Consider the following 22,999-nt stretch of genomic DNA (forward strand, 5'->3'; position numbering starts at 1 on the left):
GGCTCCTATCTCTGTGTCTTTGCCTCTCGGGGAAAGTTTCCTCACTCTCCCACAGAACCCTCGAGGCAAATGCCGGCAGCCCCTTCCCTCAGGGTTGCCCCCTTTAGTAGTTCCCCGCGGGGCTCCGTGCCCACGGTCGTCCGAATCCGCCTGCTTATCTTTGGGGACTATGTTCCCCAGCGGTTCACCCTCCCGGGTTCTTACCCCTGCCCCAGAACGTGCGTGCTCCCCGCACGTTGGTGGGTGTCCCCATCTCCGGCTTCCCGCCGGCGATCCGCTTCCGCCTCGGATCTTCCAGTCTCCCACCTCTTTGTTCCGGTGCGGCTTTTGTGCCCGCCGGCGCCGCCACACACCTGGGAGGGGTGAGTGAGTATCCCACCCCACACTTCTTGGCTGCCGGCAATTTATTGCCGCCGTGGCTCCTGCTTCGCTGCTCCCGGGGCTTGTTGGGGCTGGGGCTCTCTCACACTCCCCTAACTCTAATGTGGCTATTTTTAGCTCCCCTCCCACTCCTTCCCCAGTCAGGCAGCCCCCCCTGAAGACCTGCAAATCCTAACCCCCCCACCAAAGTTACTTAGCCTCCAAATCCCTGTGCCACTCCTGACAAGCTGTGAATACCAGCAGGCCTTACTCCCAGTTTAAGTGGTTTAAACTAAGTAACCTAATCCTAAATCAGGTCCCATGAATGCTTGTTCACACCCTAAGATCTTGATGTGCAAGGGTTCAATTTTATTTATAGTTCCCATAATACCAGATCTGTGTAATCAGTATAGATCACTGGGGAATCAACTCCACTGTTCCAGGTTACAATATTACTTGCGTGTCAAATTCCTTATTGTTTCTTTCATTAATATGTTTTACACTGAATTAATATGAATACTAAGCTTGTTCAGTAACTGGATCATCTGGTTTCACTTCCATGTTCCTACTCTTAATTTTATCTTTCAGCTGCTGGTGAATTCCTTAACCTGTCTCAGTGACAATTACCCAACCACTTTACTTGCTTGTTTCTACCCACTGTTACCCTGATTACACTGAATCCTCTGCCTCCAGGCTGCCTACAGCAAGTTGCTTCAAAGGAATATTGCTAAGTTTTCAAATTTGCACCATATCTGTCAGTTGTTGGTATTTAATCATGTCTTTGTTGTAGATATGCCCCTTAACAAAAAGCACTGATGTGGACCAGATATATAGCCAGTTGGAACTTAACTCCACTGAACTTAATGGAGATACTTTAATTTGTACTTGCTAAAGATCTGACTTTGCAATTGCAGTTGTTATGTCTACTACTATTATGTTCATGTAGAAATGCTATGGATTGTTTTCACACTAAACTTCTAGAAAGCCAAGCCATTTTTGGAAAACTTGGAAAGTGAACCGCTTATTAATTCTGCCGATATTTTGCCAAGATAAAATTATTGGATGTATCACAAAATCATGCAATGGCATATTTAACATTCATATTTTACCTATACATATTCTGGATCAGGTGTTACACAAAGAAAATAAAAACTCAAGAAAAAGATCTGTGAGGCCTAACATGGGAAAATAAGATATTATCTTGTTATTTATTATCTTGTCAGTGGTAACAACATCAAAGAAATGGTCACAAGTCATAACAGCCTGCAGCAATTTATTCTTCAGAACCTATTTCATAAAGCTACCCAGGCTCTGAAAAAGCTATGCTGTTAGACATTTCACTATCATCTAAAATCTCAACTACCATTACAAAAAATTATAAGAGCTACTGCTATCACCTGTTATCATAGATGCTATTGGTCTTTTCAGAGTAAAAATCTTCCAGACTGATTAAAGTTGGAGGTCAGGTTAGAAGCATCTATGGCTTATTTTTACTGAACCTATTTAATTAAAAACTTTAATTTGACACAGAGTTGAAATCCAGGAAACTGGACTTGGATGACAAAAACAAAATACCATATTAAGGTTTTTAAACACATTAGTTGTACACAACCTCATATACTCTATAACATTTTTTGTATATTATTCCCTTGGAAGCTCCATTGATATTAAATAGTTATAGATCCCCGACATTTTTAGATGAGATGATGTGTTTAGCTGATAAACAATAATACTGCTAATTTAACAGACTTCTGTAAGGCACTTATCTTGGTACCACATAACTTTCAGATTAAGGAACCAATATGATGCAAAATCTCATTGGAGTCATTAAATGGATTAAACATTGACTAACAGATCTCAAAAAGGAATTGCAAAGAAGGACTCAAAGGACCGTATTTCTAGAGAATCCCATAGGCTCTACACTATTTAATATTTTTATTAAGGACATAGAAGAAGTAAAGATAAATTACTGATGAAATTTGCAGATGACACAAAGATTGAGGGGGAGGTAATTAATGAAAAGGACAGATCACTGATACAGAGTGATCACGACTGTGGGTAATCGAAGTGTAAGCAAGCAACGTGCACTTTAATTTGGCCAAATGTCAAGACACCTATCTAGAAACAAAGAATGCAGACCACACTTACAGGATAGAGAATGCTGGAGGACACTATCCCTGGAAGCAATCACTTTAAAAAAGACTTAAGTGTCATGGCAGATAATAAACAGAACATAAGCTCCCAATATAATGCTGTGGCCATAAAGGCTAATCTGATCCTTGGGATGAATAAACAACAGGGCGTGTCTACTACAAATAAAGAGGTCATATCAATTCTGCCTTTGGCAGTGGACTGCTTCTGGAATACTGTGTTCAGTTTGGTATTGAGAATTCAAAAAAGATGCTGATGCAATTGAGAAGGTTTAGAGACAAACCATTGGAATGAATTAAAAAACACGCCTCATAGTCAAAAACTCAAGAAGTTAAATCAGTTTAGCTTATGAAAGAAAAGGTTAATGGGTCACTTGATCATAGTTCTATAACAATATACAGAAAAAACCAAAAATTTGGTAATAGAGAGCTCTTCAATCTAGAAGACAAATATCTATCAAAATCTAATGGCTGAAAACCAATGGCAGGAAGCTAAAGATAGACAAATTCAGTCTCAAAATAAAAGCTCACTTTTTTAACAATTAGGATAATTAGCTATTGAAACAATTTGCCAAAGGCTGTAGTAGATAATGCATCATGAGAAATTTTTACATCAAGTCTAATTTTAGGAGCTGACTGATCTTTGCAGTTCAAAATTTAGGCATTGAAGAAATTTTGTGCCTGTTGGGATAGGAATATTCTGAATAGCTGTTTGCAGTTTAGACATCTAAGTCCTCCTAAATCCTGGTTAGGTACCTAATTTGACACAACTGGTTCTGACAGTACAACATGCTTCACAACAGTGAATTAGGCCCAGAGTGCATATGCTTGGGATCACTAATAACTCAATCAGCTTAAACTGACAGGCTCTTGAAGAGAGTAGATTCTTTTTGTAGAAGCAGGCATCCTACTTGACAGAAGCTCACCATGGTTTTCTTCGAGGGCACGCTCCCCTCTGCAGAGTAAAACTTGGGGTGGACCTTATTGTTATATTTTGATAAGTGTTTCTGGCACGGTAACCACAACAATATTAGGTCAAACAACAAAGTCCCAAGCTTGATGAGAAAAGAGGATTCCAAAGCCAAGTTTATTCAGTTAATACTTTGGCTAGATTTATAAAATAGATATTCACTAAAATTCACAAATGGATTTCTTTTCCACCACACTGCTTTTTATCTGTACGTCTATCAACTTTTCAAATAAGTTAACGAGAAGTTAATAATTTATGTAAATCAGCTCAGACAGACCACTATAGTGTACATAAAGTATTATGAAATATTCTTTAGTGTATTTTTAAGCATGAAACTCCTTCATATCCCTCTTATTCCACATCCCATAACTCCCTGCCCCTTCTTGGGGCAGGGCAATGAAAAGGGAAGGGGTCAGAGTCTCTATGCTGCACACAGAGCAGGGAACTAGTTTGGGCTACTTAAGCTGCATACACAGTGGAAGGAAGCTGGCCTGCCGGTGATGTGCATGGTGGCAGAGGAAGGAGCTACCCCTGTGAGGTTCAAAGCATGAAAGCCAGCATGCCTGTACTGCATGTGTGCGAAAGGGAGCTGGGTTGCCCATGCTGCCCAGGGCAACAGAGAGAGGAGCTGCCCATGTGACACACCTGGCCAGGAATGGGGTGAGACTGCACATATGTCAGGTGGGGAACTGGGCTGCCTGTGCTGTGTGTGGTGGGCGGTGGGGAGGACAGCATTGTTGCCTGCATGGTGTGCAGCCCCCTAGTATGTGGCCATCATGAAGTTGAACAGCCCTGCTTTTCATCAGTGTCCCAGCTATTATACATTTTATGCCTCTTTCCTAACTTCTGTATTTTAGCAAAATTTAAACTAAAAGCTTAAATTCAATTATATTACATTTTCATGGTGAGTGCAAGTCTCCTTTTACTAATTTTATGGTGGAATGACTCATTTGATTTTAATGGGTTTGCGTTATTTAAGTGCTAAATCAGGCCTTCTATGTCTATACCACACCCTCTAAACCACATACCATTTTTTTTCACATACCACATACCTCCAAATAAAACATGCATCTAGGTTTTGGAAGTATTTGAAAAAAAATTCTAGAATCATGGCCAATTATGTGACAGAGTAAGTCCTCTTGCAAGCACACAGTATTCAAGAAAGGTAGAAACAGTCTTGGTGAAGTTCACCCAAAGAGGTCTGGGTGAACTTCCTGGTAAAGTTTCTGATGCCTCGCCCAGACAATCCCCTGGGATGGCACATTTCCTGGATGTTCTATGTTCCTAGAAGGATTTCCTCTATGCCATAGAAGGTTGAGCTCCAGACCCTTGCAAGGGCAGTAGCAAGACTTACTTCTTTTGTAAGCAGTTCTTTATATAAATTCCTATAAATCAAGTGTTTTCATGCCACAAGCCTCATCAAAATACTACCAGAAGCATGCTTGCTGCTTCAGGCATAAGCTATAGTGCTCAGCCAATAGCTATAGTTGTGAGAGGGTAAACACAAGACTCTAGTACTTTTGCTTGCTAAACCAGGCACAGGCAGGAGCCATCTTGGCTTCTTAATGGTATGTACAGCATCTAATAGCTTGCTTCTTTTCTAGCACAGAAAAAATAGCTTCCTTGTTAAAGACATGCAACCCAATTTGGGGGGAAAAACATATAGGGAGAAATGTATACGGACTGATTTTAGGGGAAAACATATACTCTAGTATTAAATATCATAGTTTCCTTCACAAACTGAGAGAACTAGAAGGAAAATACACAAATACACACACAGACACACACACATCTGTGTTGAAGCATGTATTCTGTCTTAGTCTGTCTAACCTTAAACATAGGCAGACCTCTTCCAAATCAGTTCGTGATTATGTAATATTTCTTATCTTTGCTAAATATGCCTTTCTATTAATGTTTGGTGTCCTTTGGGCATACAATAATAATTTGATATGGTTTCCTGGTTATAAACTTCACAATAAAACCCCCAGGGTTTTAAACGTAATTTATTAATGTATTTATTTTAAATTAAATTTAGCTTTGAGGTGCTAGTTGTATACTTACAACCACTGTTATAAGTTTGCACAGTGAAATAATTTGAATTAATCAATTAAAATGAAGACATCAATGTTTTAGAGCACTAGTAAATCACACAACTTATATATGACAATTATAATTAGCTTCAAAATGGAACTGAAAGCAAAAATAAATTTTATGGCAATTTCACTATTTCCTTTGATGTATTCTTACATTTTAATACTAGAGTAAGTGAAGCTTATCATATATGTTTAAGATAACTGTTAACCTAGAAAATTGAATTATCTTGTTCCTACAAATCATATGAGTACTTGTCTGCAATGAAATAGTGATACATGCCTCTGAGAAAACATTAATTACTGTTCTGAAGATTGGAACTGAAATATAACCTGATAAAATCCGAGAAAAATGGCTTTTGAAAAGTGATACTATAAATTAACTACAAATAATTCTATGCTATGGTCCAAGTACCAAAGGCAAAGTAGAAAAACAGCAGATTTTCACTTTGAAAAGGTGTAAACATCAATGCTGTACAGCATGACTTCTAGAATTTTTACTTAGAGGCAATAACATGCAATATTCTTTTAGTCTTATTTCACCATGTATAAGAACATATGAGATAAATGATAAAAACTTCACACTTACAAATGTTGCCATCTATAGCAGTGAACTTAAGAACTTCTATTTACCTACACTGATATAGTGTAAATATACTTGTAGCTGAATTGTGTGAGGCTTTCCTACTTACATTTCTTATTAGGACATTTTTTAACATATTACAAACCTGTGACTCGAAGTTTATCTGTACCGATTACAACTTCATCTTCATCCACTGTAAAAAGTGGCTTGCCATCCTTGGAGTTGATCTGAAATTGTTGACCATGGAATTCTACCATCCTAGGACCTGGAAATCACATTGGGAAACACATCATATGGATCTTATTCATTTGTGCACATAAATACAACTCTACACATAAAACTGCATACATAAATTGTCAGCCACTAAATATCATGTTATTCAAAATGTAATCTTATCCAAGTCAGGGACCTCAAACAAGTGGCCTATGGGCTGGATTTGGGCCATGGAACCAGTCCCCCAGCCCCTGGGGCTCCTGGTAGGCCAGGGAATTCTGAGGCAGAATGACCTAGGGGGTGCAACACTGTTGGTGACAGGGGGCTAGCATGGGCTGCACTGATACAGCACTGCTTGCCCTGCTGCCATTCAGCCTGATGCCTTTGCTGCTTACCCCAGCACCACTTGCCCCATCACTGCTACTTCTGCTGTTTGCCTTATTACCACCGGGTCCAGATGTAGGTCAAGATGAGCTTGATGCCTCAAAGTAATTTAATAGATGCTGACACAGGGAGGGAGATCATACAAGATAAAAATAGATGGATCAGTTGGTACAATTTTGTTTTTTAAAATTATGTAAGGAATTTTGCTTTCAAGTAGAGCTTCCAAGGAAGTTCTGAAATCCTTATGAATTAATGAAAGAAAAAATATTTTTAAATGATAAGAATCTTTTACTGGTATAGGTGTAACATCTCTTTTTCACAAACACATAGGTATCTTTGTTGACCTCTCTCATGATTAGTGATAAATAAATAGCAACAACACTACGAAAATTCTGTATATCCTAGTGAGAATGACATCTCATTTTGGCAACACAAGCAGATGGAACTAGAACTAATAGAGCCTCAGGGACTACAACTAATTCCTTCCAACCCCTATTCAATGATTTTTTGAATCTTCGCTGCTTCAGTCTTCCAAATATAGTGATTTGGTATGGGGACAGGCTCCTAGGAAAAGTGCTGTGAAGGGATAAGGACACCAAGAAATAGCTTTTCTGTTTATCATTTCTATTGGCACTGGATTTATGATCCAGATACCTTGTTCCAGGCAGACCCAAACCCTCAGACCAACCATGACCTCTCCATTTGATAATAGGCAAACTTTACTGATACACGGTGATAACAGATAAGAATAATACAAACAGTTCTATATCTACCAGTCCTAGAGCTGTCACCGAGGGAAGGTGCATCTGGCCAGTATGTGAGCTTCACCCTGAGGTTCTTTTTTTGAATGTCAGATTTCAGATCCTAGAGGTTGAAGGCAGATTCCCTGCCCCCCCTGGGTGATACTGACTGGTGGTATGCCCTCTGTCCACAGTGGCCTTGGTTCTCCTCTCAGGGTCCTTTTATTTCTTTGAAATCTCCCCTTTTGTATCCTTTTCCTTCTCTGATGACTCTTTATTTCTGGGCATTGTTGATTGGTTTCCCTGTGGTCATCATAGTGTCAATGTTCTGTTCTGTCAGCATATTCCTTCGTTTCAACAAACCCATCACATGCACACATCTTAATTTGGTTATTTATTGGGTCTCCTAATTTGGTCTGTTCATAGAAGTTAGGGGCTGGAAGGAACCTCACAAGATTATCAGGTCCAGCCCCCCCTGCTCTAAGGCAGGAAAGACTGTTGAGGTCAAATGACCCCAGTGAGGTGTGCGTTCAGTTGTCTTTTGAAGATCTCCAGGGAAGGTGACTGTCCTGGGAAGCAGGGTGATGCAGGATACTTACCTGCAGCCTGGAATGACGCTCCCGGAGAACAGCGGGTAGAACCCACGTGGGTTGTCAGCCACCTCCATGTGCAACTGCGGCTGGCTGGTGACGTCAGCACCATACACCGGCTGGCGAAGATAAAAATGGCGGCGGCTGTGGCAGAAGGGGTGGATGGTCCTGGGACGGAGCTGCTGCAGACATCGCTGGAGAAGCAAGTCCCGGAGGAGCATCCCAAGGGGGACGGAGAGCCGGAACGAGGAGCATCGGGAAGGAAGGCACCCCAATGGGGTCCGGTGTCGGGCTCCGGAGAAGTGAGTGCTGGCCCAGAGGACGGGGAGCGGAGGCAGCCATGAGGACCCCGCAAGACACAAGTGAAGGGTCAGACTGGTGGGGAGTGGAGGACAACATGCTGGGAGGCAAGAGCTTGGGAGAGCCCAGAGGAAGGGTGGTGATTGAGGCGGGGTCACCGCCAAAGCCTCGGGGGACCAGTGTGAAGGGGCTTGGGCTCAGGGGCTGGCAGATAGGGAGACAGTCCATTGCCCCACTCAGGGAGGGGCTAGGCTTAGTAAACTACGTAGTGGTTGGTGGAGCAGCACTGTATTTGGGGCTGCAGGCGATTGGCCCCTCGTTGGGGATAAGGCTGAGGAAAGCACCCGGGGTGCAAGGTGTAAGGGGGGCTGTTGAACTGGTTGGGGAGGTAGCCGCTCAGGGAGTGGAGGTATGAGTGAGGCTCGATCGGAGCGGACGTGACCTGACCCTGCGAGGTGGCAGTACACAAGTGAGGAGGGCAGTATCCGCTGGGAAAGACTCAAGACATCGATGGGGCGGCCCAACGAAAGGTGGCATGAGGCCAGGGTGCAGGGGTGGTGGAGCCCCGTCAACAACTGCCGGGTTGGGCCCGGGCACTGAGGAACCCATCAGACGACCCCGCCCATTGCGGAACATGAAGACGTGGCAGAAGAGAGCAGGATCACTGATGCAGGAAAATAGACCTGCTTCGATGCTACTAGAGGGCCTGAGAGTGGAGTAACACCTGCCAAGAAAACCAGAGCCACTTCCACAGGGATAGTGAAAGCCCAGCGGGCACAGTGACTATACCACTTTGGCGGGGGGTAGAGGGGGTGTCTGTTCCAGCTTCTGGACACACAAACTGTAAGTAAGTTTTTCCTTATGTCTAATCTGATGCAATCATCTATCAGTTTATGACCATTATTCCTAGTCTTCTCCTGGGGTGTCCTGGTGAACAGATGTTCTCGTTCACCCCTTATATACTTAAGGGCTGCCACCAAGTCCTCCCTGAATCTTCTCTTTTTCAGGCTGAACAGCCCCATGTCCTTCAGCCTGTCCTCATATGGTCTGTTCTTAGTTTTGCTTGTGATGCATCACGTGATACATGTCAGAGTGTTGTTAGCTTTACCGGCTATAGCATCACATTGGTGGCTCATGTTCATTTTGTGGTTGATCATGACCCCTAGGTCTCTTTCAGTTTTGGTCCTGGCTAGTGTAGCACCACCAAGCCTGTAAGTATGTTGTGAATTATTTCTCCTCAGATGGAACACTTTACATTTCTTGGTGTTAAACATCATCAAGTTTAGATCCACTCACTTTACAGGCCTGCCCAGGTCTTGATGGCACTCCCCCACAACTTGCTGTTGTCCACAAACTTTGCCAGTATGCTTTCCACACCCATATCCAAACTGTTGATGAAAATGTTGAAAAGCACTGGTCTAAGTAGTGAGACTTGAGGGGACACCGTTGGCCACCTTTCACCATGTTGACATGATTTAATCTATTAGCACTCTCTGGGTCCAACCTCAGAGTCAGTTTCCTAGCCACAGGTCTGTTAAGTTGTTGAGGCCACAATTTCTCAATTTAACCATGAGGAAATCATGGGAGACCAAGTCAAAGGCCTTTTTGAAATCAAAATTTATGACTATTACCTCATTTCCCTTATCCAGGTGGCAAGTTACCTGATTGTAGGAGATGAGGTCGGTCAGGCATGACCTACCTGAAACAAAGCCATATTAACTGTCTTCTGTTAGCCTATCACTGATTCATTCTTTGATACATTTTTCCAGAGATTGAGGTCAGACAGATTGGCCTATAATCCCCTGGATCTTTCTTCCTTCCTTTCTTGACGACAGGCACCACATTGGCCCTCTTCAAATCTTCTGGAACCTCACCTGAGTGCCATGAATTCTCGAATAGCTTTGCCATCAGTTGTGCGATGACATCAGCCAGTTCTTTCAGCACTCTAGGGTGTAGTTCATCCAGTCCTGCTGACTTGTAGATGTCCAGCCTTTCTAGTTATTCCCTCACAAAATCTTCTCTGATTATAGGTGGGTGATCACTCCCACTTTGTCCATCCTGCTTCCTGTCAGGCAAGATAATATCCTTGGTCTGGTTGAATACCAATGTGAAGTATTCATTTAGCAGTGGTTTCTCCTGAGTGTCAGTTATCAGCTTTCCCATTGTGTTCAGCAGGGGTCTTAAGTTTCCCTTATTTTTTCCCTGCTTCTTACATATCTAAGAAGGACTTTTTATTGTCTTTGATTGCTGTTGCCAGTTTCTGCCTTTGATTTTCTAATCTACTCCCTACAGGTGTTATCCATTCCTGTGTACTCCTCCTCCAGCATCCATCTCTTATAGGCTTCTCTTTTTGTTTTTGGGAGACCCATGACCTCCCAATTGAGCCAGGGGGTCTCTCCCAGCCTTTTTGCTATCTTTATTATAAGAATGGACCTCCTTTCTGCTCCAAGGATGGTATCCTTGAGCAATGACCACTCTCCTTGGACTCCCTTCCCCATCGGACCATGGTTCTGCAGGGCCTCATCCACCAACCTCCTAAGCTTGAAAATGTCAGCTTTCCTAAAATCAAGGATTTCCACCCTAATAAATTATTTGTCTACCTTACAATGGATGGTGAAAGTGATCGTTTCATGGTCACTGTTGCCTAGATTACCTTTGATCCTCAGGTTACTCACTAGATCATCCCTTTTGGCCAAAACCAAATCCAGGAGTGCCTTTCCTCTGGCTGTCCTGTACCTTCTTGAGTCAAGTAGAGCTCTTTGATACAAGTGAGGAAGCTATGTGACCATTCAGATCTAGATGAGTGCTCTTCCCATGAGATATCTGGGTAACTGAAGTCACTCATAGTGACCATGTTCCATGAGTGTACAGCCTCTGCCAATTCTCTGGAGAATAGCAGATCAAGCTCTTCCACTTGGTTTGGAGGTCTGTAATATACAGTTTCCTACCATCAAGTCCCCTTCACCATGCCCTCCCTATATCTTAACCAGAGGTCTCAAGTAACCCTTATTTTGTGCCCATCTCGGCTTCCAGGGATGTATACTGCTCCTTCACATAGAGAGCAATACCTCTGCCTTTTTCCCTATCCAATTCCTCCTATATAAGGTGTAGTTTCATTGTTTCATAGTTTCTAGGGTTGGAAGGGACCTGAGTGGATCATCTAGTCCGACCACCTACCATGGCAGGAAAGAGTACTGGGGTCAAACGACCCCAGCAAGGTGTACATCTAGCCTCCTCTTCAAGACCCCCAAGGTAGGAGCCAGCACCACTTCTCTTGGAAGTTGGTTCCAGATCCTAGCCGCCCTGACCATGAAGTAGCACCTCCTAATATCTAGTCTAAATCTACCCTCTGCCACCTTGTGACCGTTATTCCTGGTCACTCCTGGTAGTGCTCGGGGGAACAGGGACTTCCCCAGTGCCTGCTGGTCCCCCCTGACTAGTTTGTAACAGGCCACTAGATCCCCCCCTCAGCCTTCTCTTTTGGAGGCTGAACAGGTTCAGGTCCCGTAGCCTCTCCTCATAAGGCCTGCCCTACTGCCCCCTGATCATGTGAGTGGCCCTCCTCTGGACCCTCTCCATGCTGTCCACATCCCTCTTGAAGTGCGGCGCCCAGAACTGGACGCAGTATCCAGCTGCGGCCTAACCAGTGCCGCATAGAGGGGGAGGATCACCTCCTTGGACCTGCTTGAGATGCATCTGTGGATGCACGAGAAGGTACGTTTGGCCTTCCTGACTGCATCCCCACACTGCCGGCCCATGTTCATCTTGGAGTCAATGATGACTCCAAGTTCCTTTTCTGCCTCTGTACTGACAAGAATGGAGTTCCCAATCTGTAGGTATGGTGCCGGTTGTTCTTTCCCAGGTGCATCACTTTGCACTTGTCGGTGTTGAATCCCATCCTATTCTCATCCGCCCACACTTGAAACCTGTCTAGGTCCGATTGCAGCCTATTTCTCCCTTCTAATGTGCCCACATCCCCCCACATCTTAGTGTCATCAGCAAATTTGAACAGGGTGCTCTTTACCCCCTTGTCCAAGTCACTGATGAAGATGTTGAACAGTCCGGACCCAAGGACCAAGCCCTGCGGAACCCCAATGCCCACATCCCTCCAGGTCGAAAATGACCCATCCATTACCACTCTCTGGGTGCAACCCTCCAGCCACTTGGTGACCCAATTGCCTGTGTGGGTGTCGACACCACATTCCCCCAGTTTCTTAGTGAGAACAGGATGAGAGACCGTGTCGAAGGCCTTCCGAAAGTCCAGGAAGACTATGTCTACTGCTACCCCTGCATCTAATGATTTGGTGATCTGATCATAGAAGGCCACTAGGTTGGTCTGACAGGACCTGCCACTAATGAACCCGTGTTGGTTGCCCCTAAGTTCCTATCTCCCCTGCTGGCCCCTCGTGGATATGTGCCAGAATAATTTTCTGAAAAAGCTTGCCCAGGATCAAGCTAAAACTAACTGGCCTATAGTTTCCTGGGTCTTCCTTCTTCCCCTTTTTGAAGATGGGAACCATGTTGGCCCTCTTCCAGTCCTCTGGCACCACACCAGGGCACCATAAGTGCTCGTAAAGCCGTGCCAGGGGTCCTGCAATGACCACAGCCAATTCCCTTAATACTCTAGGGTGGGGATCATCTGGACCAGCTGACTTGAATACACCCAGTCCCTCCACAAGTTCCCTAACTAGTTCCTCACTAACCCTTGACCTAGGTGAGCCTCCCCTGGGGCCCGGGGGGGCCCTAAGCGGGGGGTGACTGTTCTGGTCCCTGCTTAGGAAAATGGAGGCAAAGAAATTGTTAAATACGTTGCCTTTGTTGTCTGGTGTGACGACCAAATTTCCTAATGTGTTCTGAAGGGCCCCCGCATTACCCGGAACCTTCTTTTTATCCCCCTGTGTATTTAAAAAAGGACTTCTTATTGTCCTTAATCTGGGAAGCTAGTCCCAGTTCCATCTCTGCCTTGGCCTTCCTGACTGCCCCCTACATCCCCGAGCAAATGCATTATAGTCATCCCTGGTGATGGTCCCTCCTTTCCATTGGGTGTACACCTCCCTTTTTGCTAGGAGACATTCCCAGATGCTTTTGGTGAGCCATGGGGGCTTGTGTGCTCTCCTGCTCCCTTTGATCTGTGTTGGGATTACCTCCCTTTGTCTTCTATTCCTGTGGTCCAATCATGGGTGCAGTCCCACCAGGTCTCTGTTATTCCAATAAGTTCATATTCCTTACTGGTTAGCAGGAAGGCCAGTTCTTCTTGCTTGTTCCCCATGCTCCTGGCATTTGTGAGCAGACATGTAAGTCTACCACTGGAGGCCTTCAACTTCCTGTTTCACTGAGAGTTCAGTCCTTTGGTCCATGTCAGAGTGTTCTTCCTATTGTTTTCCATCTTTTTGTTTTCCTACTTGCCTATTCCTGGGATTTCTTTAATAGTTTTCTGCCTGTCCTCTGGTGATCTCAGTTTAAAGTCCTATCCAGGAGGTCTGCCAGTTTAGTTGAAAAAAGTGCCTTCCCCTTTGCCATGAGGTGGATGTTGTCCCTTCCCAAAAAATCACTGTCTCTAAGGTACGTGCTGTGATTTAAAAAGTGAAAGCCCTCACGGTAGCATGAACACCAGAGTCTTCTGTTCACTTCTTCGGTGCATTTATCTCGTCAGAAGACAGTGCTTCTGCTGGTAACTCTGTTGGTGCTGTGAGGTGTGCATAACTGTTGCACAGTTCCAGGGGGGCAAGCCTGGGGCTGTGTGTCTTGGAGTCGGAAATGATTGTCTTCCAACTGACCCCCAGTTGGGCTTCTCAGTTAATTTTCCTGTTGTCCACCCTCATGTTGTCAGCCATCCTTGTCCTTTCCTCTTCATTCTTCTGGAGAAGAGCCTGGCAGAAGCCATTGATCTCCTGCTTGTGGGCGCTGATGGTGAACAGCAAGCTCACCTCAGCCTGGAGCTCCCTCTCCCAGCACTCCAGAGACTCCACAGGAGAGCATACCCTACAAGTGGGGGTGACCTTGCTCCCATTCCCAGTTGCTGGCAGCCCTAGTAGGCAGCACCCCCAGTACACAGCCAGGGGCTCCATTTGGGTGAAGGCCAGAACCATATATTATATGGAGTTGATACTATTTCAGAACCGCAGTGTGATTCAAATCAGGTCTTCCTTGATTACATCAATAAGTACATTTTTCTAACTGATTTTCTACTTTGTTGAGTATGTTTTATAAGAAATTCTGTCACAGGAAAAATGATGATATTTGGTGTTATGAACTGGGGAAAAAATTACAAATGGCACTATGAAAAAAACTTACCTCAGCTGGATGAGGAGTGAAGCCGGCGGGACACTGCGCCAGAACCAGAGTGCAGCGAAAGTGAAACTGTGACAGGCAGAGATGCTGGGGTAAAGAAAAAAAGGAAAAAAATGGCCAACCCAGAAGGAGCTGGGATTGGCTTCCACATCAGCATGGGCATGCTTTATGGCAGTGTGCCAAGGCCATCTGGCTGTCTGGATACCTGAAGCTGGGAAAAAAAGCCGAGTGGGAGACCAGCAGAGGGGACCAGAAGTGAGGTCCCCGACTGGCCTGGAGGGGCCAGATTCAGGTCCAGAACCCGGTCCCAGTGCAGGGACCTGGTGGCTGCCTCAGGAAGGGGCTTTCTCAAATACTCAGGGCCAGAGAAGGCTCAATGATTTACATGTAGAGACTTCATGGATATTGGACATCCACATCAGGACTAAGTAGGGCAAGGATTGATGAACAAGTGACCCATGGCAGGTATAAAGCCCAAACAGGGAGCAAGATGCCGGAGAGCAAGACAGCCTGGGATCAGGAAGATGCATAAACTCAGGACAAACAATGTCCCTATCCCACCATCATAAACTTAAAGGGCCAAAGCACCAAAGTGCAAGTGACACCAACTTTGGTGGTCCAGCAAACAACATCTCTGGTTGGCGTTAGGCAGGGTGTAGGGGAGGCAGAGCCCCAAATGGAAAGGACAACAGGGACAACCGAAGGAAGGCACCAGAGAAGACGGGACAGACCATCTTCCTCTCAATTAAAATAATTTTCCAGCAGAGACGTGGCAGGAGAGACCCCTGGGAAACTGACCAAAGTCCAACCCACTAAGAAGCCTGTTTCTTCCCTAAATCATGGCGAAGTCAGAAAAGACCCCTCAGATTCGACGCGCAGGTAAACAGCACAGGAGGCTACTGGTACCAATTAGCATATTTAATTTGTATTCTCATGCATATCTGCATGTTCCCAGATAACTGACACTTTTTGTATTAATCTGAATTTAATGAAATATGGAGTAATTAACAGAAAGTTAACGTTTACAATATTGAAAGGAAATGTTTTATTAGACTGTAGGGCACAGAAGCTGCTCTAACTACATTCATCCTAAATTTGCAGGGTTAATGAATAACTGTTAACATTATTTAGGAAGCAAGCTTTAACTCAACAAATCAAATTAAAATCTCCTGCACAAAATCAGAACTATTAGGAATAGCTGATTTAAGCATAGGCTGTATAGATGGAATGTCTCTTCTGTACAGTCAGAGTTCAGAGTGGCTACATCACCATTTTCTGGCTCCTATTAAAGTGTGTCCATTGTAATGACTGTTCTACATACAGTGTAGACTGTTCTATCTATTAACAGGGATCCTGGTTTTCTTTGATAAAAAAGTCCCCAATTTTCAGATATAAAAGTAACCCCATATCCATGTTTTTCCATGATTAAAATGAAACACCACTAGTATATAGATAGATATATAGTGGAGTTTCATATTAGTCATGGGAAAATATGGATTTGAGGTTACTTTTTTTAATCTGAAAATTGGGATTTTTTTTTTTTAAATCAGAGAAAACCAGGATTCCTGGTAATTAATACCAATTTAGTTAAAGTGGTACAACTCTGTGGACACACTGACCTTAACTTGAATACACCTAAACATTCACTGAATAAAGATCTAGAACAGATGCCTCCCCTTTTCCAGATTAGGGGTTCATATGATCCCCTTCACCACCCTTTTCTTTCATTAATTAATATTTTATTATTTGATGCAAAGTATAGCAGCTTTTAACAGGAGACTGAAAATGTCCCATCTGAGAACACCTTATCACCTGGTGGTCAGAGCATTCAGCGGAAGGGAGGTGATACACATGCATATCTCCTCGTTTATCTGGAAAAAATAAAAGCAGGTTCTCCATAACTTAAGTCAGTGCTTGAACTACAGAGCTACTGAACGAAAGGGGACTTCCTTCTCTCTGCTTATGTACTGTGCAAGGCCTGATCTGATAGGTGTTTTCTACACAAGCCTTCTAAATCAGACTCTGAAGGTGAAATCAGATGAAACTGGTAAAGGAGTGCTTACGTTGAAAACCTTTATAGGGTGAGGTTCTTATCTGCAAGGGCAGATCCAGTGGCAGGTGTGATTGTGCAGTTGCACCCTCCACTTTTTGATTCCTATTCCATCCAAAGTTTAAAACCAACTGCCTGGCAGCAGCATTTTTATTCAGACAGCAGTAAGGGAGTCAAATGACTTTCTGTCTCATTATAATCTATCTGATTTCTTCAAAACTCTTAATTCCACAGGTATTAATAACTCTCTCTCTTTTTTTAAGTGGGTCTTGATGTCCCACTTATCAAGCAAGGCTTTCTTTTGTCTGTTAGCTGCTTCTTATAATGTAGCTCTTATTTCTAACTGTTTCTGACTCTAGCTAAAAACGTCAACTCAGGCATTGAAACATGAACTCTGGTGAACATCAACTCAGGTATGAAAGTAACTTTCAGCAAAGCACTGCCCTGTTAATATGCTAAAAAGACATGCTTTATGAATCTGAAAGAGATGTAGATTTAATTCTAATGACAAGAGGACTAAAGAAACATCTTTTGATTATTTTGCCAAGTTCATTGTGGTTTTTATACATTATACATGATATAGCAAATTAATGCATGTTTTAATACAATTATCATTTTTTGTTTCAATATTAAACTGAATAATAATACCTAATAGTACCTTAGGCCCTCAGCATATTAGTAAAGCTTCAAATTTCTTTTTACCTGGAGAAAAAATGTGTGTTGAGTTATGTGTGGTGATGAACCATGCAAACGGCACCTTCCTTTTCAAAATCCTAGATCTGCCCATGCAAATCCACAGACTTTGCAGTTTTCTGAAAACAATTCTCTTTAAGAGATTAAGCTAAAGAAAGCACAGATAATTCAGATACAATATTCCCCACTTTAGATCACTTCTCTCCTAGATGTCCATCTATGGGCATGTCTACATGTGCCAGTTTAGGAGACTTTAGCCTGATTTAAAGCACATTAAAGGCATGTGTTTAGATGTGTACACCCTTAACGGTCCTAAAAATGGTGAATTTAGTTTATTCACGCCTAACTTTGATACCTGCATAAAGCAGTTGAGGAGTTGGTGCTGGGAGATGAAGGTCTCCCAGTGCCAGCCCTGTGGTGTGGGGCTGGTGCTGGGAGCTCCCTGTTGGTGGGGTTTGGGGAGACTGTTCCCTGCCCAGCTCCGTGAGTGCAAGCTCACTGGCTTGGTCCCCACCCAGCTGTGTGCTCCCTGAACTCAGCAGGGAAACAAGTTCCCCAGACTGTTCCTCACCGAGTTCCGTGCTTGCGGAGCTGAGTGGGAAACAGGTTCTCCGGTCTGCACCCCACGTGCGGGGCAGGGGCTGGAAACTGTGCTGGTCGGGGCAGCTCCCATCCCTGTGCCCTGATCAGGTAATCAAGGCACAGGGCTTGGAAAGGGCTGCAGGGATGTGGTAGGTCCCAGCTGCATGCCCTGAACTGCCAGTGGGGCAGCTAGCAGTTAGCTAGCTGCTCCACCGGTGCACTGGGGTATGGGACTGGGACCTGCCCCTCCCCTGCTGCTCTTTTCAAATCCCCTGCCCCTGACTGGAGAGCCAGGGCCAGGAGTTCCCTGCTGCCAGGGCAGGTAAACATTGTCCCTGCCCCAGCAGTAAGCAGCCCCCCTGGGGGCAAGGTGTAATGTCCCAGCCTGGTTAGAACCCAGGGGTAGCTTATAGCTCTCCCTGGTGATGGCAAGGGCCCATTGCAAGGCCCTAGGAAGCGGGAGTAATTTGCTGCAACTGACCATGAATCTGCTCCTACTTCCTTGCATGTGAAGACGCCTGCCCGTGTTACTTGTGAGTAGTTTTCTCACCAGTAAACTGATCCCAGATCAAATATATGTGTAGATGCACCCATTCTGGTGTTATTTTGGGTAGAATTCCAAGCCAATCAATTGCTGGAGTCTCCAAGAACACCCTATAGTCAAAGCAAGCAGAGAAATGAATATAAGGTTGATAAAGCAGGAAGACTGCATCTGAAATGCTATGCTAGAATGAAAGAGAAAGAAAGGAAGAGCACTTTCCTTTATATAGTAAAAAATGGTAAGAGACAGCAGTAAGCCTCCCCTTACTTATTCCAAATGTTCTGCTCTTTACTTATATAGGAACACAAGTATTAAAGGCAAACCAACCTCCCAATGTGTTGAGGTAATGCTACGTGACTATTTAAGATAAGTTTACTGCATTAATACAACTTCCTTAAAATAAAGTCCCATGAAGATTTTTAGATTTAAGGTCTATATAAGCTGCAGTGACCACAATGAATGCAGTACAAATCCATTCCAAAGTCCTCCTCATCAACTCAACATCCTCCAACAGACTTCTACCTTCCTGTTGTGAAGTACTTAAGTATGTGCTTAAATATAAGAATACCTTTAAGTACCATTTAAGTCAATGGGAATTGAATAACTACTTAAGTGCTGGGCTGAATAGTTAATCTGTTTCTCACAAAAGATGAGTGATAATGATATATGGCTAGAGTTTGAATCCTGTCCTCATGCTGCAAATGATGCTTGATTCTGCAAGTGGGAGTCTATCAGATATGACTGTAATGACTACTTTAATTTAAATATGCATTCACTGATGCTTAGTTCAGTTTAGGCTCAAATTAATTCATTTGTACTAATTGACAATTTCATTCATTTTTAATAATATTTTCTTGTAAGTATATTTTTGCTTTTGTTTATATTTTTAAAATGTTGTCAGTACTTTGTAAATCTAAGAAAAATATGGTATCATAGAAGACCACTAATTATACAAGTTTGATGTAGTACAGAAACAAAGTTGCTGTGGATTAAAATAACAGGGAGCTTAGAAAAAGGATCAGTTAAAAAGTCTGAAGAGTGCTTTATTGGCCACCAATCATTGTTTAAATGGTGTCTGAGTCAGCTGAGGCTACTTTTTAAATAAAAAAGAATGTATGCTTTGAAATGATCAAATGCATTGCATCACTAAAATTTAAATGCCCCTGGAGGTAAAAACTCTTCCCCCCCCCCCCGGAACAAACAGTATGTCATTCATCATAAGAAGACTTAATGGCCCTTAAAATATTTCAGTGAAGTCTGCAATTTATCTTTCTGTTAATTACTCTGACACTAAACCTTAGCTGGACAGTGATTAAAGTCATGCAAATAATCATTCTGTAGTACAAAGATCTTGAAGAAGTATACTTTGGCTTTTATTTTAAAGATAAGAAAGAACTTATCTGGAAAAAAAGGGTTTAATGAAAGCCTACTGTGAAAAATAAAGGGAAAGCTAATGATTTCATGTTATTAGTTAAGTCAGGTATGTGAAATAGGCTTCAGGGTTTTCCTTGAAAAAACACCATCAAACTCTTTTTACATACATGCTTCATTAACAGTTTTTCCCTATTGTGTTTCTAATGAAAAAATGACATCACTTGAAAATGAAATGTCACCATTCTGGTAAGAAAAACTGAAATAACCTAACATTCTAAAGTAGTAACTTACAGATGACAATTAGGGCTCATGAAATATCTTAGATGCTGACCCTGTTTATATGTGTTTTGTTAGTATTATGTTTCTGTTGTTAAAAAAAAAAGTGCATGTAGCACAAAAAACCCTGCCTGCCTGCCTGCTTCCCTGCCCTCCTTCAACTTAAGTGAAAGCCATTGTAGATAGTCAAAGTCCTTCTTAGAAACTATAACTATGTTTTCAAATTGCTTAAATCATTTTGACTTATTTCCATACTGGAATGCTTAAAGATTGGTGATGATTCTTAGCTAATTAGTCAAGGCAGAGCACCGCACTTAGTGGTTATATTTTTTCATATATAAAAGACAGTTAGTTTAGAGCAGTGGTGGGCAATTATTTGGGCTGGAGGGCCACTTAAGGAGTTTTGGTGAGCTCTTGTGGGCAGAGATGGAGGGTGCTGCTGACCCATCCTAGTGCAGTGATCCTATCTGGCCCCAGGCCCATCTGCCTTGCACCCACTGCCAGGGGCAATGGACGGAGTGGGTAGGCAGGCAGGGTTTCTATGGAGACTGGCCTGGGACCCCCGCAGACAGGATGTGCTCAGCTGGGTGAATGGGATGGGTCTGCAGGCAGGTGGGGAGCAGTGTCCAGGAAAAGGATGAGCTGGAATTGCAGGGCATTGATGGCATGGGGCTGGGGCCTGGGGAAGACCCATGATCTGCTCCCTGCATGTCCCTAAGATGGGCGCTAATTCCAGACTTGTGGAGAGAGGATTGCAGCTCTGCTTTGGGCCCCACACTGTCATCACTGCATGATTGTGGCCCCAGGCCCCGCCTGCCACCTGGACACCACTTCCCACCTGCTGTTCCTCCCTCCTCCCCCTGTAGCTCCATCCCATCTGCCCAGCTGAGTGCACCCTTCTTATGAGGGTCCTGGGATGGCCTCCATGGATACCCTGCCTGCCCACCTGCCCACTTCGTTCAGCACCCCCAGTGGTGGGTGCAGGACAGGCAACCAGGTTGTCCAGCAGTAGGACTAGGCCCATTGGCAGCAGTGGAGACATTGGCACTGGCAGCCAGGAAGAGTGAGGCACTACCATTGGGGTTTCCGGGATGCCGAGTCTGGCCACTGCACTACTCCCACTCTGCTGTGTACCTGGGGGCAGCAGGACCAGCCGCACTCACCATGGACTGGGTTGCCCCATGAACCTGGGCTGAGTGGGGCCAAGGAACCCACTGTGGGCTGGATAGAATCCCTTGGCAGGCCAGATCCGGTCCATGGGTCGTATTTTGCCCACTCCTGGTTTAGAGCTAAGTCACAAGTCTGTGCTATACAGCAGTGTGCTGTGTACATATATCCATAGCAATGTCTTGGGGGAGAAAGAGATGGGATCAGTGTGGTGCATGACTGACTGTGCTTGAGATTGAGCACTTAGTGTATAGTCTATTAATGCTAAGCATCATAGCTGGTTGGTTACAGTATTTTAGTTGGAAGCAACAGACACAGGTGCCTAAGTGCCATAACTGCAGTTATGTGACTGTACATGTGGCAGTTAAGCACACAAAGTAAGACAGGATTTAGCCTTTAATATACTGAATGCAGAATATGATATGGTGACAGATTTATAAAGCTTGAGTGGAGCTCAAACATAAAACTGTTTACCCCCTAATTCCATAGATATGAGCAGGGTTTATTGACACAGCTTTTTATAATTAATTAAATGATTTTAATAAGTTATAGTAAATTCAGACCATAACATAGGGACTAACTGTTTTTTACTTAAATAAAAAAGGCAAACCAGAATTTAGTTATCAACCAAGTCATAACAAGTTATACAACTTTTAGAGCCTTGCAAGTGGCTGCTATTGCAAAATTGATTTTGAATTGTTTTTAAGAGGTAAAATAAGGTATGCTAAAATAATGAGTTAGGAGCCTCAATTTAGGCAACCGGGTTGGATTATAAACAAAAATTGGGCAACAGAACAGATTTTATAATCTAGATTAGAAAATGCCTAGATTGCCTCATTGTTTCCATTGATCAAGAAAAGAAATAAAATTTTGCATAAACTACATTTCATTTTAGTAGTAATGAGTAAGTAAGAGAGGTAGGATAGGTATAAGTGGCATGATGCCATGTTATGCAGTACCTAATCCAGCTCCCAACAAATTAGTTTGGATACCAGAAACAGTAATGACATGTTAGAGAGGTACTTCATTGGAGATAATTAGCCCTACTGAGAAATGCTAGCTCAGGTATCTCTAAGCCACTGTATGCTATACAGACATACTTTTAGGTTCACACAGGCCATGTACAGACATTCACTTTTGCCTGGGAGAGCACTGACATGAGTGTACACATATTCATGATTTTTCTCCCACAGCAAATATGACAGCTTCAGGAGAAAAATACCCTGGGAAAAACTAGAGTTAAATCACTCATGAGAGAGTTTCTCATGAGAGACTGAATGTCTGCACAGGTTCTCTTCTGAGATATGCCATAGCACGGTCCTCCAGCATCCCAGTGTGCTTTACTCCCATTCACCCCTTAGACACTGTATGACTTGCTGGACTCTACTACTTCAGTCAAGCAGGGAGCAGAACACATCCCCTTCATAATCCCACTTTATGCTGCAAGGAGACAAAGGCCAACTCTGAGTAGGCTGGGTCAGACAATCAGGGTTGCCCTATGCACAGCTGCTGTCTGCTGCCATGCAGACAGAAGGAGCTTGTAGAGCTTGCTGGGAGGTAGGCACAGGGACTCCCTGGCTGCACAGTGTAAGTGTTGCAAGTTCTTTGCTTTTCACGGGCTGAACATTCAAATGTGTGTTCAGGC

The 22,999-nt window shown here is 43.6% G+C and overlaps 1 protein-coding gene across 5 annotated transcripts in view; it reads right to left on the reverse strand.

Moving 5' to 3' along the window:
- Positions 1 to 22,999, reverse strand: part of SGCG (sarcoglycan gamma) — a 289,481-nt gene that overhangs the window by 94,311 nt on the left and 172,171 nt on the right. For all 5 annotated transcript variants that reach the window (XM_090028939.1, XM_090028908.1, XM_090028918.1 and 2 more), the window contains one exon: positions 6,299 to 6,418. In XM_090028939.1, coding sequence (XP_089885065.1) covers positions 6,299 to 6,418 — 120 coding nt within the window. The remainder of the gene's footprint in view (positions 1 to 6,298; positions 6,419 to 22,999) is intronic.

This window comes from Crocodylus siamensis, chromosome 1 (genome assembly GCF_052110815.1).
Source record: "Crocodylus siamensis isolate JL-2025a chromosome 1, ASM5211081v1, whole genome shotgun sequence".
NCBI lineage: Eukaryota > Metazoa > Chordata > Crocodylia > Crocodylidae > Crocodylus > Crocodylus siamensis.